The following is a 17,748-nucleotide window of genomic DNA, read 5'->3' as shown; positions in this document are numbered from 1 at the left end:
GCCTGGTTGGTAGGGCGCTGGGGCCATGTCCGAGAGTTCGTGGGTTAGAACCCCGCAGGCCGAAGTCTCTCCGTGTAGTAAAAATACTGATGAACGTTAAATCGGTTGAGTCGTGAAAGTCCTCCATATTCCCGAAACAAATAAAAAATCTCTGGGGGTACTGGATTGGAGAGCGATCGTTCTCTGATTCGGGTCAAAATTGCGATCTGTGGATGAATGAATGGATGTATGAATGGGTCCACTCTACAAACGGGTGTGACGTATGGTATGGCAAAAGTCGAACTCTTGGCCATAGATGGCGCCACTGGAAAACAAGAACAATCACGCCTCCTCTGCCTAAACAGGCATACGTTAAAAACAACTTTCACACTAGCTTTCGTACTCTCCCGTACGCACTGCGCATGCTCGCGTTTATTTTAGATGCTAAGTATCCTTACGTTATGTTGGCGTAATTAACACCATAAAGACAAAGCTACAAACACACTGTTTATGGCTGTTAAATATTGTTCTCTGTTCAAGCCGACCTTCGAACTAAAATCATCTACATGGAATGCGAATTTGAAGAAATGTATTGATAAAATCTAGATATGAATCATGTGATATTACAATATGTGGTTGATTCAATAAAAAAATAGTATTATTGGTTTTTGTTTAACATTATGGTTGCCTAAAAAACTAGACATATTACAAAACGTGGTTGATTCAATACAAAAATAATATTATTGGTTTTTGTTTAGCATTATGGTTGCCTAAGAAACTAGACATATTACAATACGTGGTTGATTCAATAAAAAAATAATATTATTGGTTTTTGTTTAGCATTATGGTTGCCTAAGAAACTAGACATATTACAATACGTGGTTGATTCAATAAAGAAATAATATTATTGGTTTTTGTTTAACATTATGGTTGCCTAAGAAACTAGACATATTTTCGCTATTTTAAAATTGAAAATTACGTTTATATATTTTAACTACACAATTTAGTTAAAAGAAGTTAAATAATCACGTTTACTACTATATTTTTTTAAATATAATTAATAATAATAATAAGCTGCATTCCTTATCGCTAAATTTATCAAAAATCTATGATCTACTAAATTTTTCTGATCACAGAAACGCAGTTTTGCATAGAGAAAAGCATCTTGAATCATATGCCAGAGCTTTAAAGAGATAGTCTACGTCCATTGTAAATGATTGTTTTGATTTTGTGGTCAAAGTTAAAATGATATTTCACTACGTAAGCGTTTTTAACTTACGTAATTTGGCAAAATCTCTTATTTTCACTTTCGTAAGTTTGATATTTTTTAACGGGCGCGTTCGCATTTCTCCAAAACTGCACAATTACTTGAAATCCTAAGTACGGAAACTAACGTAAATTTGCGAATTTCCTCATATTTACTGAGGAAGAAAATTATATCAGAAGATATTGATTAACGTAAGCAAAAATATGCTTACGTTACTTAAAATTATTGTAAAATTTGGTATAAAGAAATTTGATATTGCTCTCCTTCAAGATGTAATAAATAACAAAAGCAATGTGGTAATCAAATAGTGTTTTAATTACAACATCCATACTACATTTCTTTACAGTGATGACATTAAAATAGATGCAAAATTTGAGCAATATTTCTTTACAAATATTTATGCATATTTGCAAAAGTAAACTGGTACTAGATAAATACAACACAATAATAATACAGATATAACTTATTCACGCTGATTTTGAAAAGAAATATATCTACATCATTTAGACAACATTAACCATCTATTGATACATTAAACCCAATCAAATTTAAATCATATTAAAAACACTATTAAACATCGAACCATTACCCAAATGAAATATAATTTAAAGTTTTTTTCATAGGAACAGTCTTTTATACTTTCAGCCCTTAACATTCTAGAGAAAAAGAACATTTAACAAAAATACATGATTCAGAAATTCTTAGGCTATCAAATTATGCAAACCTAGCCGTGAAAGTTTGTTAAACATCATGATATTTAATAGCATAATGATGCAAAATGTAAATTTTTTCTCGTTTGACATGTCTGTATTATTTACAGAGTGTCCCAGTATTATTGGGATACACTTTAAGGGAAGGTAGGGGACATCACAGGAATTTGTTGTTACTTATGCCAGTTGCCTGAACCAGTAAGCCTGCTATGAGAAACCAGACGAATTGAAGACAGAGTGTATATTTCTTGATTTTGAGTGGCGTCATCGAGGACCAAGAATACGACTTCAGCGACACATACATCACAGCCCATTTTACAGGGAGGACCCATTCAAAATCTATTCATTCATCCATAGATCGTGATTTTGATCTGAACAAAGAACGATCTATCTCCAATTTAGTACCCAAGAATTTCATTCAACACCAGAAGGTAATATTAAGAGTACATTTTGTATAAATTTTAGCGAATTTCCATTGTAATGCTTTGGTATTTTCATAATCAAAAAAAAAAAACCTTTCGTGACTTATTAAAAATTATCCATGACCTGTCATAAACAATAATAATGAGAAGAAATGTTCGAGAAAAAATGATGATTTTTGTTCATAGACTGTCATAAATATATAGACGTGAAGAAATTTTAAACCCTTTTCTGGAACATCCGACCCTTCATTTGAAAAAGAGATATTGATTTGTTATGGAAACTTGGAGAACTTAGTGACCCCGACAAATTTCACGTGCACCAGTCTCCATTAAATTTAATACACGTGGAGTTTTCGGCCAGACGGATTCGAAATCACGATCTCACGAAACTTCACTGATGTTGTTCACAAGATGAATTGGGCATGGTGAACCGGTTTCCCTGCCACTACGCTCTCCCGATTTAAGCATCCTAGATTTTTATTTTCGGGGTGCATTGAATAATGCTGAGTAAGCAACACGTATGAATTCTGAACTGCATCTGGTTGTAAGAATCGTGCTGCGGATATCCAACAATACCCAGGTGTATTTGATCTAGTCTGCCTACCCATGTCCCGATGGTGTGCATCACTAACAATGCTTGAAATAATTTTCCTGGCATTTTCGCAGATCTTTCTGCAGCAGGACATGTAACATATTTGACAAATAAATATTTTAGGTGATCTTTTTTGTCTTTTTGTTTCCTGTACCTGTCATTCTACTCTTCCAGGATATTTTCGACCAAGGGTTGATATACAATTCTGAAACTTAGGATGTCTCTTACCTCCCCTTAAAGTTTCACCTAATCATACTAGGGTATCCTGCAGAGAGGAAGCAATTGTAATTACATGGAAAAAAAATGCAACAAGCAATTATATAAGTTATATCTAGTTAGCATGTGTTAATATATGACGACTTTTTTATATACTAACTATACTACTTTTTTTATATACTAACTATACTACTTTTTTTAAGTAGTTTATTTGAGAGTAGTGGCTTTTACTATTTCTTTTTTTTTAAATGACGCGTGTTACAAAACCTAGTTATAACAATGTGCTCTTACATCTTTTTTCCTTATTACTGATTTTAGAGCTTAATCGAATTCAAATATTTTAAAAATGTTCCACTGCTGACAAAATCTGCTTTTCTTTTCTTCTTCAAAAAAAACATTAATAGTACTGTATTCATAAATTTATAATCAATCTATTGATTAATAAGCGATTATGCTACTTTAAGAGACCACTGAAATGATAATAAGGGAACTCATTCCTCATTTAACAGCAGAAATAAGCAAATGGGTGATTTTCACGAAATACGACAATTCACAGTCTCTTGCTCCAAGATCTAATACTATACTACTAAAAGAACTTTTTTTTTTAAATTTTAATAAATACCATTGCTGTTAGCATTTTAAAATGACTTTGCGTAAGCATTGACTGTTTTCTTTATTCAAATATTTTAATTGAATTTTAAAATGTCATTTTCCTGGTATGTCACAAACAATATTTCCAATAATAACTAGCTTCAAAACTACCCATAAATTTTTCAATATATAATTCTTTTAATCTCAACAGTTGTAAGCATTTCCAGAATATATGCAGAGGGTATTATTTCGAAAAAATTTGCTGAAAATAATTTTTTCTGTTAATAATTTGTTTGTCACATAAAGTCGCATCAGTCATTTTCCTGGCTACTATTTTTAAGTAATTTATAACCAAAATAGATAGCGTCAGCAATCAATATCTTAGGTTAAGAAATAGATTAGAATACCATCCTATCAAAACATGTCTTATTTCAGGAATAAAGAACCAACTTTCTGTTTCAAAAAATTTTACAAAGTGAGTAGATTTTTATTTGTCATTTTCCTGTCTTCTTGAAATCATTAATAACATAAACTACATAGATTTACCTGAGTTATTTCAAGATATCTTGTTGTGTAACGGAAAGTAAACGTCTTAGTTTTAAAGCTATAAAATGGCAATTGTCTATTTCCTGGCTTATTTTGGCAAATTTGTCATTTTCCTGGAAAAAATTTTAAACGGTCTAATGTAAAGAGGGAAAGCAAATATTAACCTAATACCCAGTTTATGTAAGATTGTAATATGCTTGTATATAATCAAAGTTATTTATTTGTTTAATTATTGATTATGGCACAAAATTTTATTCTGTACATATCAACAACAATTTTGATTCTTTCCTCAGTGGATAAAAGAATTAAAACAATTCATGGTACATTCATAAAACAATTCAAAGGCTTTAATTTTTTTTTTTCAAAACACAGATAGTTAAAATATAAAGGGTAAGCTAAGAACATCACTGTCATAGTCTTTAAATTCTACTTGGTTGCATAAGTTAAAGAATGCAATAAAGTTGTAAGATAAAATTATTTGAAATATTTTAAATTTAAATAATAAAATAAAAAAAAATTCCGATGACAATTATTATAAAATTAATTTTACTAGGTTATTTTAAAACATGAGGCCTAAAAGCATACAGGGGAAAATAAACTGAGAAAAAAAAACGAGAATCCGAAAAGAAATCAAATTCAAATTGTTCACAATAGTTATTTTTGGAATTTATTTACATAAAAAGTTAAAATTAACTCTTCATCTTTGTCTTTTTGAGTTTCTTAAGTTGAGTTACTTACTATTAGCTTAAAATGATTGCTTTCTTTACTTCTAAGCTAATATGTCATTTTCCTGTCTTTTAAAATTTGATGAATCTCTATTTTATTTTATTTTTCTTGAGCAAATGTCAATAAACTACACTGCTGTCTGTAAGATATTAATAAATGTAACTAAAGAAGTATACAAAAAAATTTAGGTTGTTTTGAAAACTCTAATTTTGGAGAAAAAAATGTCATGTTTCCAAAGAATCACCCAAATAACAATCCCAAACTATGATTAAATATCTCCTTAATTTATTTTAATAGTCTATCTATTTTTGCAGTATACAAGAGTTTTTTTTTCCTATGAAAGGAATTAAGTGCCGTAAAGAAAAATTGTGTCTACTTCCTCTTCTAAGCAAGTATAAGCAAACCATGATTCCCATAATTGTCTAACTTATATTATAATTAGAAATAAATCCTTATTTTTCAAGCATTTTTTATAAATTTCTTTCAGCTTTATCTATTAATTATTATTGGATAATGAAAGTATTTACCTTAATTACGTAATATATGCAATTGTACGTGATGCATGCAGGCATTAATTTTTTCCACCAACTAATTTCTTATATATTAGCAGTTTAATATGTTCAGTTATTGTATCTATTTTGTAAATATTTCACATTTTTATTAGTAATTAAGGCATTATTAAAATAAATAAATATAATAACGTAAATAAGGATTATAATACTAAGAGAATACCAAATATTTTAATTCAAAATTGACAAAACTTCTCTGAAAAAAAGAGCTTAAAATCAGCAAAAATTTCAAAAAAAGAAAGAATAAATGTAGCAATAAAGGAAACGAAGGAAATAAAAATATGACCACCGAAGCCGACGTCTTTAGGGTGAACCGGCCCCGTTAGCCATAAAACAAAACCTTTTCTATTGAGAGAAAGAGAACAAATGCCTAAATTAACTCCCTCAGTACCCCGAAGGTTTTGTAGAAGTCCGGGAAAAAAATATATAGAACCAATTCAGAAAAGAAACTCAAACAAAATCATCAGAAAATAAAAGCTCACATTAACCAGGTCAAACATTGATTTCACAAGCAAACCAAATGAAAAGGAAACACTTAAAACAAAAGAAAACAACGCCCTCTCTTAAAATGCGCAGATTGAAAAAAAGAAGTCAAAGAAAAGATTACGTAACAAATTAATAGAATGCTTAACTGGGGCTGCTCAGTTAAGACTTGAATTGCGCCCTGTTAAAAGAAATAAAAAACTAGTATTCTTCAATCATTTTCTTAATCAAAAAATTAACTTTACAAAAATTAAAAGGAAAATCATTATTACTCAAATTATTCAAAAAATTATTCACAGCCTCCCTAAAACTCTCAACGTTATTGCAATTTCTTTCAATCCCAACCAATTGTGAAAAAGCTAAATTTTTAAAAATTTTATTACACAGATTAGTATTTAAGTTGCAGAAAAAAATAACTTTAAATTTAAAAGCTTTTCATTTATTAAAAACACCAATTTTAATTATTTTGTCAACAATATCAATTTTAAAATCTAAATATTCAACATTTAAACAATTCTCATTAGTTTTCTTCAAAACCAAATCTTCAGGATAAATATTATAAATAAAATTATGATTATCACAATTAAACTAAATCAAATCATCAATATATCAAAAAGCATTAAATTCATTATACTCAAGAAATTTAGCTTCAAAAAATGCAAAAAATATTAGCAAAAGCACCAGAAAAGGAATTACCTTGTGGAATTCCAATAATTTGTTTATAAGTCTAAACCATTAAAAAGAACATTCTCAAAAAGATTAAACCTACATAAATCCAACCAATTAGACTTATCAATTTTCTCATTAAGTAAATACTTATCGAAAATGCCGCTACAAATTTCAATAATCTGTTCATGTGGCATACTTGTATACAAATTTTCAAAATCAAAAGTATTAATGCTGGAAATATCATTATTATTAATATAATCCAAAACTTCAACATTACTATTTATAACATTATTTTTCTCTTTTTTAATTTTAAGTAAAAAAAAATTTAGAAAACTGAAAAACTTTTTACTAATATCAGAATTGTAACAATTAGTACCAAACGCAATAAACCTAAATTTAACTGGATTTTTATGAAATTTAACAATGGGAAATAAATATATGAAATGCAATCCTATTTAACCTAAATTTTAATTTCTTACTAAATGCAATAATCCTTTTTTCAATAACTTTCTTATCTTCTTTTAATTTTAAATAAGTATTATTTGCGTTATATTCTCCAATAATCAATTTTTTAAAAAAATATTTACACATAATACAAAAATTATTTGAAGCCTTATCCACAACAGTAACAATAAATTTATCTTTAAGATTTTTAAGATAGAGATGCCAACTTGCTCCGGACAGCAAATATATTTTTTAAAGTGGTAGTTTATCCATTGCGATTCTTGGTTTAAAAATTTCAATTTAGTAGATTTTTATCCACCACTATTTCTAAATAATTCGTAGGCTTATATAATTTACCACTTTATAGTTCTTATGTCATTTTTCTTTTTTTTTCCAGCTCGAGCTCTCATAGGGTAAGGTTGTGTTATAACCAAGCTCTATCTACGATGTCAACATACAGATCCGGCCGCGGTGGGAAGGTTCTCCAACCCACGCGCGTGCACCCACCTCCCGATATTGTAGGATACAAAACCAATGCGAGAAAAAATTTCCAAGCGATCATCAATGAAAGGCCAGACTTCGACTTTGATGCCGAGATTCAAATTCGCTATCGCAATGCTGAGCGAGGCGCCCCTGCGGGAACCTACATGCAGCGCAAAACTTACTGGACCAACATCGTAGATGCTGAAATCCTTTTGGAGTTAAAAGACCAAAAGACTACAAAACCTCTTGAAAGGCCCTTTTTAGGGCCAAAAATCACACCAGAGCCCGAACTACTAGAGGAAGTGAAAGCCACCGAATCTACTAGCGAGGATGCCGCAAAGGAATCGGAACAGATGGAAGAGGCGAAAGCCTCCGAAATCCCCACAAAAGTTGATCCTGATTCGAAAAGACCGGAGAAAAAGAGGAAGAAGAAGAAGAGCAAGCGCTCTGAACCTACTCCTGAACCCCTCCCGACTCCATCTTTGCCTGAACCTTCGGATAAGACTCCCACTGATGATAAAACTACCCCAATCAAGAGAAATAGGAAGTTTCTTTTCCGAGGCCTTCCAAAAGACTTTGATATCTCTAAAATTTCTCTAGAAATAGAGAAGTTGAACTTAGAAATCCTAAAGATCGTGCAATTCAAGAAGCCAGAGGGCGGGGCTTTTAGGCTCCTCCCACTTTTCCTAGCGATCATCAAGGACTCAGCCAATCATCAGCGTGTATTCCACATCGAACACATTGAAAAGTTCCCCGTGATTGTGGAAAGATTTCGCGGCGGAAGAAGTGCCGTCCAATGCTATAGATGCCAGGCCTACGGACACGCACAAAGCGCATGCTCGGCACAGCCGAGATGCCTAAAGTGCGCCGAAAGCCACTTCTCTTACGAATGCCGTAAAGAAAGATCAACACCTCCAAAATGTTGCAACTGCAACAAGGATCATACTGCCAATTTTTCTGGGTGCGAGGCCCGCCCCAGGAAAAAATTCCAAAAACAACGGAAAATCTCCTCTAAAGTCTCAACATCCAACAGACTGATTTCCATCATTAAGGAGCTGCAGAATCTGCTAAAGAACCAAGAAGCAATGGAGCTTCTAAATTCCATCATGCAGGGAAAGAGCCCTGTTCTCTGATGTTCTACTTCAACCAGTTAACGACGAAAGAAATGCCCACTACCTAATCTACCCCAAACATCTCTCGGAGCTTCGCTCCGAATTTACAAACTTCTCACTCAGATGAATGAGCTAAAGCCTTTTTCATTAGGCTGGTACTCAGATTCAAAATTTAAATAGGAAAATAGGAAGTTCTTATGTCATACTACACCTGTTAAAAAGCAAGCAAAAATAGTCAAAATTTGTCACATTTACGCTGTAGTTATTTACCGTTTTTCTTATTATTTTGGCGTGTCCGGAGCAGTTGGCATCTCTGATTTCTAGACAAATCATAATCAATAACAGTACCACTAGGACATGAACTAAAACTGGTATTAAATAAATTAAATTTAACTTTTTCAATAATTTTAGCCTTCCACTCTGAAGCACCCTCAACGGGCCAATTATAATTTCTGGAAATTTTTGCTATTAAAAAAAACAGGATCCTTTTCAATGGATAAAATAAAATCTTCATTTTAAATCTTATCCTAAATTTTGAACCTTTGCTTAAAATATTAATTAAATCTTAATTACCTACAATCTCCAAATTTCTCGTAATAATATGTCCATAATCATTATCAATATATTGTGAAAAATCCTTTTCATTACAATAACAATCAAATTTAGAAATACAATTGAAATTTCGACTTAAAAAATTATAACTGCATACCTTTTTTCGAAGCGTAAGAGAATGTTTATAAGCAGCAGAAACTATAATTTTCTTTAAAGGAAAGAAATCAGAAAGACCATGTATAATCTGTGGCAACTTAACATTTTAAAATTTTTTTTATCATGAAAATTAATCGTACAAAAAACCCTTTCAACATTAGAAACCTTATTAAAGAGCAAGTCAGTCATACTAACACCAAGTTTTGATTTAATCAAATCCAAAACAATAAATTTAATAAGTTAAGTATCAGATTTTATTTTAGAACCAAAATTAATAAGGAAATTTTTAAGAACTTTATTTTTAAAACCAAAAATATATTTCCTAATATTGAAGACAAAGTAACAGGTCAATTCAGGTGATTCAAAGTAACAGGTAAGTTACAAATATTCGAAAAATCATCAAAATCAATAACTTTACCTTTTCTACCACTTCTTTTATTCCTATACTTGGAATCAAAAACACTAGGAAAATTAAAAACTTTAAATTTATCATAAATACAATAATATTCTGTATTAACATTACCTTCACCATTAAATTTAGTATTTAATCTATATGAAAAAAGAGTTTTAAGATTACTAATGTAAATGTTTTCTAAATCAAGTCTATTATCTAAATTATCCCTAAAATCTAAAATAAAAAGAGTAACATTATCAAAATCATGAAATTAATAATGCAAAATTTTATAATCAGTGGAAAAATTACTATTATTAAATTTTTTATAACAGACCTGTGGAAATTAATCCACTTATGAAATTCAAGACCTGTCTGACCAACATAACACAAATTACAGCAATTGCACTGAATTAAATAAATAATATTAAAACTTTTACAAAAAAATACACTGGAATAGCTGTCAATCTGAGAATTATCAGCTAAAGGACAAGTTTTAAATTTTTTATTTTCGCATTTTTTAAACTTTTTAAATTTTTTTATATTTTTTCATTTATTTAAACATAATATATGACTTAGTAACTTAGTAAATAAGGATTAAATATTTTGCTTTGGCACAAAAAGACTGACAAAAGCTAGGATTGTTTTGATCATCGTCATCTTGGCTATCAACATCGTCTCTTAGTTCAATATCTTTTTGTGGAATAGAATATCCAGAGTTATCTCTGGATAATCTATCAGCTCCTTTTTCCATTAAAAATTTGGCAACATCTACACTAGAACGTTCAAAAGCTAAGGGCAAAGGAGTCCAACCCCAGGCATCTTTAGCTTCAATCTCAGCACCATTCATTAATAAAATCTCAGCAACTCTAGCACTATTTTCCTCAGCAGCTACGTGCAGTGGTGTACGACAATCAATATCTTTAGCATTAACACAAGCACCTTTTATTATTAGAACTCTGGCAGCTGAAGCACTATCTTTCACAGCAGCTATGTGTAGTGGCGTACGATAACAGCATTCTTTAGATTCAATATTAGCTCCATTTGTGATTAAAACTTCCACAACCGATGTGCTATCTCCGGCAGCTGCTATATGCAGTGGCGTACGACAACCGTTATCCATAGCTTCAACATTGGCTCCTCTATTTATAAAAAACATAACAATTCTAGAATTATCTGTAGCGGCAGCTATGTGTAAAGGAGTAAGACCACCAAAATTTTTAGCTTCAATGTTTGCGCCATGTTTAATTAAAAGCTTCATAACCTCGTTGTTATCTTCGAAACAAGCTGAATGCAGAGGAGTTTCACCGCTGTCGTCTTTAGCTTCAATATCAGCGTGTCTTGTTATTAGAACATCAGCTAACTCGTTATCATCTAAAATAGTTGCTACGTGTAGAGGGGTGAAGCCATCGTTATCTTTAACATCGATGTTAGTGCCTCGCTTAATTAAAAAATCGACAAATTCTTTGTTTTTCTTAGCAACACTTGCATGCAAAGGAGTCCAACCACGGTCGTTCTTACAATTAATATTAGCACCTCGGGTTATTAATAGCTCAGCTACATCCTTATTCAAAGCATGATATAAAGGAGTGAAACCAAATTCGTCCATTGCGTTTACAAAATTAGGTTTGTTTTCAATCAGAACCTTAAGAAAATTTACTAAACCTGCCATTGATGCATTATGCAATAATGTAATTCTTCGTTCACCAGCAATACAGTTTTGAATTATTTCCTTTGAGTTTGGCATGTCAATAGAATTCGCTTCTTTTTCTAGAAGCATTTCAGCAACAAACCAATGACCGCATTTATCTGCATATCTTAATGGACCTCCACAAAGTAGTTGGTCTTGAGCGTTAACATTGTAGCCGTGATTTAATAAACTGCTGGCCGTAGTCAAGTGACCATATGGCGCCGCTAAATGAAGCGCCGTTCTTCCCAAACTATCAGTAGCATTAATTAAATCCCCAGATTCCTCTGCACCTGAAAATAATAGCTCAATTTGAATAATATCGTTGTTCAAGACTGCAATGTGTACTTTACATTCATCCTGGTTGTCAATTGCCATATAATCGAAGAAGATCCGAACTAATTCAGTATCTTCGCTAAAAATGTGCTCACAGAGAAAATTTTTGACTTCCTGTTTTTCTATGTTCTTCCAATAAAAACAAGCAACAAAAAATTCAGCAAAGCTTGGATGAATAAAGCTTGTTTTTCCATCCACATTGCAGGTAATGAATTCTGAGTTTTCTTCTCCTTCCAGAACCTGTTTCGTATACTCTTTCAGTTGTTTGAACTCCTCAGAAAGAAACTTATTTAAGTCGCTTTCCCCAAAAAAGGAGTTTAAAGCTAATAAAGAGTGATTTTCTATAAACGAGTTGTACAGTATTTTATATTCTGTACCAGATTTTGTGAGATCAAAATTTTTTTTATCTGCAAGATGTCGTTTGTACTTGCTATCCACAAAGACATTATACAGTTCCAGTAAATTCAGCTTCTTAATCAAGGATGTCATATTTTGAAGGGGAGATTTGTAAAAGTTTTTAAAGTCCTTTCCAAAAACTTCCGCCAGCATTTTTGTTTGAAGAGGTAACCCTGTAAATTCTTTTCTTTCATCTGAAATTGGACGTGACATGCAGTCAAGTAATTGTTTTGCGAAAATTTTAAAAATCCTCTCCTCGGTAATGTTTAGTTCCAGTTCTTTACTCCAATATTTTCTCAAAAATATTATTTGATCTTCTTTTGACATCAATTTCAGTGTATATGCCAATATATTTAATGCATCTTCTAATTCATTTTTCATGTGTGGACGCGTAGTTACGTAGAGCTTTTCTATTTTTAAGTTCTTTAGAACTTTTAATAGTTCAATAACTTTCTCTTTATATTTAGGAACAATCTCGTCAAAACCATCAAATAGCAAAGCAACTTTACCACCTTCGGAATTCAGTCTATGTTTAAACAAATCTTTCTCCAATGGACTATTTAGACTTGCTATATCCAGTAGAAATTCAAAAACATTGGCCGTATCATTAACAAACTCTTCACCTACTAGCTTTTCAGTATATGAATTCAAATTGAATCTCATAACCCACAAAGAAGGATCGTTCTTTTTTAACCTTTGTGCTAGTTCTGTCAATACAGTGGTTTTTCCCGCACCCGATACTGAACTTATAATTACTACGGACCCATCTACGTCATTACATTCCGAGGCATTCTCTGTATCTATAAACTCTCGCAAGTTTGATAAAGTTCCATAAGATTTCTGCCACACAAATTGGTCATCTTCTTCTTTTAGCCAGTGGACATTACGATTTTCATTCTTTTTACTCAATTCATCAAAATAATCCTCTCTGTCAGAGATCAAAATTATGTCTTCACCTTGATTGAATTTTGATGTATCACATGTATTACTATTAGTAAAAACAAATTTAGATTTGTTCTCTTTGATATCACTCTTTACTTTAACGTGACGAGTAAATGTTTGATCAATATAGTAATTCTTAACATCTCCTAAATCAGGAACGGGTTTACCTATCTCTATTGTGTCATTGTTGATAAGTTTAGACAATGTTTGGACATCTATTAGCTGTTTCGTCTCCTCCGTTATCAAAGTATCAAGATCTACCTCTTTTCCTTGAAAACAAACTTTTTTCTCTAAAAGTTGTTCTTGAGATACATCAGTTAAATCTTGAAATGTAATGCTTGAATCATCCTTTATTTCACTACAAAGATTCCTTTTATTTCCAAAACAATCTTCTAAACTGTTGTATTCATGCGAAACTAATATTAACTTAAACTTAGGTCTAGATTTCAAAGTAATGAATAAATTCTTGAACAGATTAACTGCTTTTTTAGAATCGGTATTGCACCCTACTACAAATAACACAGAAAGTTTTTTATCCAAATGTATTAAAAAATTTTGCAATGGAAAAAACTGTTCTAAATTTACAAGCTGATCTAGACTTAGAAAAAATACTTTGCTATATCGATAATCTTCTTTCGCTTTTTTAAGAATGCCACGTATTTTTTGTATTCCTATGGCAGGGTGCACTTTGCATATGAATCGCAAAAATTGCAATTTAGAATTTCTTAAAAACGAAATAATAGATTCCATAGAAGAATTTCGAATTTCTACAGACTTTATAGTATCAAGATAATCGAGAGACTGCTTTTCATAAACGTTGTTATAAACATCCAAGTTCTTTAATTTATCTTTGATTTCATAATGTATATTTGGAAAAATAAACAAAATAATTTTGACATAAATAATCAATTTTTGTAACTCATTTTCCGAATTGCACTTGATAACACCTCGTCCTTCCCCAGCTTTTATCTCAAAATATTTTAAGATTTCTTCTACTTTTTCATTTGTTATTTTGCTTTTTCTCTTTTCTTCAGTCTTTTCTCCTGTTTTTTCTTTTGTCTTTTCTGCTGTCTCACTCTCAGGTGGAAACATTAAGTCACGCACGATTGAAAGCATTGAAATTCGTTTCAACACCTGATATCCCTCCAAAAAGTCAAACTCAGATTGTTTGAAAACATTAGCGCTGCACTCATCTTTTTCTACCTCTTTAACTTGATAGCGAAGCGTACAATACTCTGTACCATCTGGAGTTGGATTGTATGAACCAGTACGTTCTGCCAATTTATGAAAATGTTCATATTCGTTTTTATCAGTAAAAATGTTTTCGCTCAAAAATCCACTTGTCCCTTCTTTTGCTAGTGGCCAATCTATTACTTTCATTATCTTTCCCGATGAACAGCTGTTTTCCATGGAAGAAAGCCCATTCATAATTTTATCCATCTTATGAGTTTCTGTAGTATATCGAAAAAGATCCCACCCGGTCCTTCTTGCTGGTAAGTCATCGATAAACACCCTATATAAATTACCCACATTTAGATGTGAGTTACGAGTATTGACTAGATTTGGAGCCGAGAGGAAAATTGTGACATCCAAAAAGGAAGATAAATTGGCTCTACCACTATGGCGTACATCAAAATCACTTTCCATTTTCAACAGCATATCTTTACAGCCGGGACTATCGAATGCTACAGTATGAGTATGATAGCCTTCGTTTTCATTTTTACGAATAGCAAAAAACTCTTCTTCACCTTCGATTGCCTTAGTGAGGTATTGAGTTGAAAACGCTGTTACTTGGGCAAGCCATCCTCCCAATGAATGTCCAGCGCAGGAAAGATTCAAATCAGTCGAATACTTCTTATTCAGTTCCTTGAGAGTTTCTATAACAATACTTGAAAACGTGGCTGCGGAACTCATTTGAGAAGTATATTTTTTTGAAAATATACCCTGATAATCTGCCCAAATATCTTTTACATTTTGTGTCCCTTTGTGGGCTACAACAACCTGCAGGTTTTTGGCATTCCAATATGCAGCACCAACATAGCCATCGCTGGAATCAGCCGTAGTCAACAAAACCCATCCCTTCTCCAGACAATCGTCTGAGCTCTGTTCGTTGTAAACTCTAGATGCTATTTTTGCTAAAAAGTAATCACTTGGATAATATTTATCCGAATCGTCAGGGCAAATGAATCTTATTTTAGTTTTCTCTAGGCTTGACTCTATCACTGATTTAAAATTTTTATTACTCAGTTCTATGTCAACAACTTTTAGTTCTTTGCAAAGAGGAAGTACTGTTTTTGTATTATGACTGATGTCCTTTCTTGGTGAATCTTCATGCGAGCTACTTGTGGTTCGTCTTCCTCTTATTATCCAACTGCAGAACTTCCAAAACAGACCGCCTTCTTCTGAAACTTCCAGAGAGGGAACATCTTCTTCACCTAGCATATAAATTTCTTAATTACTATTTTCAAGCTTAACATAAAACAACAAAGCAACATAAAAGGGATATTTTATATAAAACTACATAAGGGTAAATATATTTCAACTCTCGAGAGAAGTTCTTGTTTTAAAATAATTTTTATGCAAGCTTTTAAATGATTTATGCATAAATTAGCACTATATATTCCTGATATATTGAACAGTAAGGAGAAGCAAAAATATTTGAGATATTAAAAATCGTAATATATTTTAACTTCACGTATAACTAAAAGCCTACATATTGTAGAAAAACGTTCAAGGAGTTCGATGAAAAAAAAATATGATTTGATAGTTAGCTTGAAACTTACTAACTGTTAAACTTGAAGGGGGAAAAAACATTTTGATCAATCTATAGTTCACTGAAATGCAACTACAGAGCCGAACTTTGACGTGTTGTTAGGACCATTTTAAATTGAAGAGCTTAGTGGAAGAACCGTCTAAGTGACATTTAAAAAAATGGTATTTTGGGGGGGAAGTTCTTATTTTAGCTTCATTTAAATGTATAACATTCATTTATAGTGCTAAATCCATTCATTTTGAAGATACTTCGTGGAAGAACCGGCTAAGTGACAGTATTTAAATATTCGTTGGAGGGAAGAACCGGCTAAGTTACTTGGCGACAATCGTGAATAAAAAAACCCTAGAAAATCTCTTGCTTGGCATCGAACGCTGTGGCCAGGGGAGAACAAAAATTGGTAAAAAATGAAAGACTTCAACTTCCATACATTAAGGAGGAATTAAAGTTTTTTTTTTAAGTAATCAATAATTAATAAAAACAAGACCCTAAAATAGCTTCAACATATTTTTTTTTTTTTTTTTTTTGCTTCATGTTCGCATTAGTTTACGTTTCAGACACACTACCCTAGTGAAAAATAATAAAAAAAAATCTAAGCATTGTAGCTTTGGAAATAAACATTATTTTGTGCTTTAGCAACTTATTCAGTTTATTATTAGCTGAATACTCGTTATTATTTTTGAAATAAAACTAAATAATCAATAAACCGGTAATGATCAAAATCATGCACAAAATTAAAATAAAGTATGCGGATACAATCATTCGGCTCGAGAAAAACTCAAAAATATCCTTATCAACAATTTCAAAATTATCATAATCAATAATTTTATCCTAATTTATCCCATTTGATAAGCTGTAAAAAATCTATTTCCGCAGTACTCATAGTAGGTATTGCGATATGTACATTAGTACATATAGTATAAAGACAGTGCACAGTACCAGTACAGTAATACAGTACAAATTAACTAATATTTTACCAAAAAGGTTTTCTATTTCCAGATTATTATTTTTAAATTATAAGTAAGAAGTGGTCTCATCAACAATATTTAAGATGTGTGCGCTCGATTAAAGAAAAATTAAGTGTTAAATCTGAAATAATAAGCGTACTTATAAATTTGACAAAACTAATGTCAACTTTTTAATCAAAATAGGTATAGCTCAGTAGAGACAGATTAAGTCTACATATGAACGAAACACAGTGATAAATAGTGTGACTTTATTTTGCTCCATGATAACAGAGATTGCCGTGCTCATGCAAATCATACTTTGGTAGAAATATATCAGAGCTCCATTAACATCGGGCTGACCACGGAAGGTTTTCGTGGTTTTTGCCTTCATTTTGCGCAAATGCTGATTAGTTTCACTTCAAAGAATTCTTCTTGCTGGAAAGTGGACTAATTTGTACTTTAAATAACCTCAAAATAAGCTTAGGAATAAATAAAATGACTTTATACACCTCAATAAATATCTCAATCTACTTAGTTGAAATGAGGTAATTTTTTTTAAGCCTCATAAATACTTTTTTGTTATAAGTGTCAGAAAAACAATCTGTATAACTTGAAAATCACCTCCTCAACCTGGTTCATTTGAAGTGAACTTTAAGCAACCTCAAAATGAGCTTAAGTGCATGTAAAACAACCTCACATCCCAGTTACAAACTTTATGAGGTATAATTTTTATGGTTGTTTTCTTACCAACCTCAAATGTAC

General features: G+C 31.5%; 1 protein-coding gene across 1 annotated transcript in view; it reads right to left on the bottom strand.

Moving 5' to 3' along the window:
- Positions 1 to 10,046: 10,046 nt before the first annotated feature.
- LOC107447274 (uncharacterized) overlaps positions 10,047 to 17,748 on the bottom strand; it is a 21,516-nt gene continuing 13,814 nt past the window's right edge. The window contains exon 2 of the mRNA XM_016062149.4: positions 10,047 to 15,704. Within this exon, the coding sequence (XP_015917635.2) occupies positions 10,492 to 15,704 (5,213 nt within the window). The 3' untranslated portion in view covers positions 10,047 to 10,491. The remainder of the gene's footprint in view (positions 15,705 to 17,748) is intronic.

Source organism: Parasteatoda tepidariorum, chromosome 5 (assembly GCF_982258835.1).
Source record: "Parasteatoda tepidariorum strain Cologne lab strain chromosome 5, Ptep-v5.0, whole genome shotgun sequence".
In the NCBI taxonomy this organism is placed as follows: Eukaryota; Metazoa; Arthropoda; class Arachnida; order Araneae; family Theridiidae; genus Parasteatoda; species Parasteatoda tepidariorum.
Note: the sequence above shows the minus strand (reverse complement) of the source record. Positions and strands in the feature narration are given on the sequence as shown.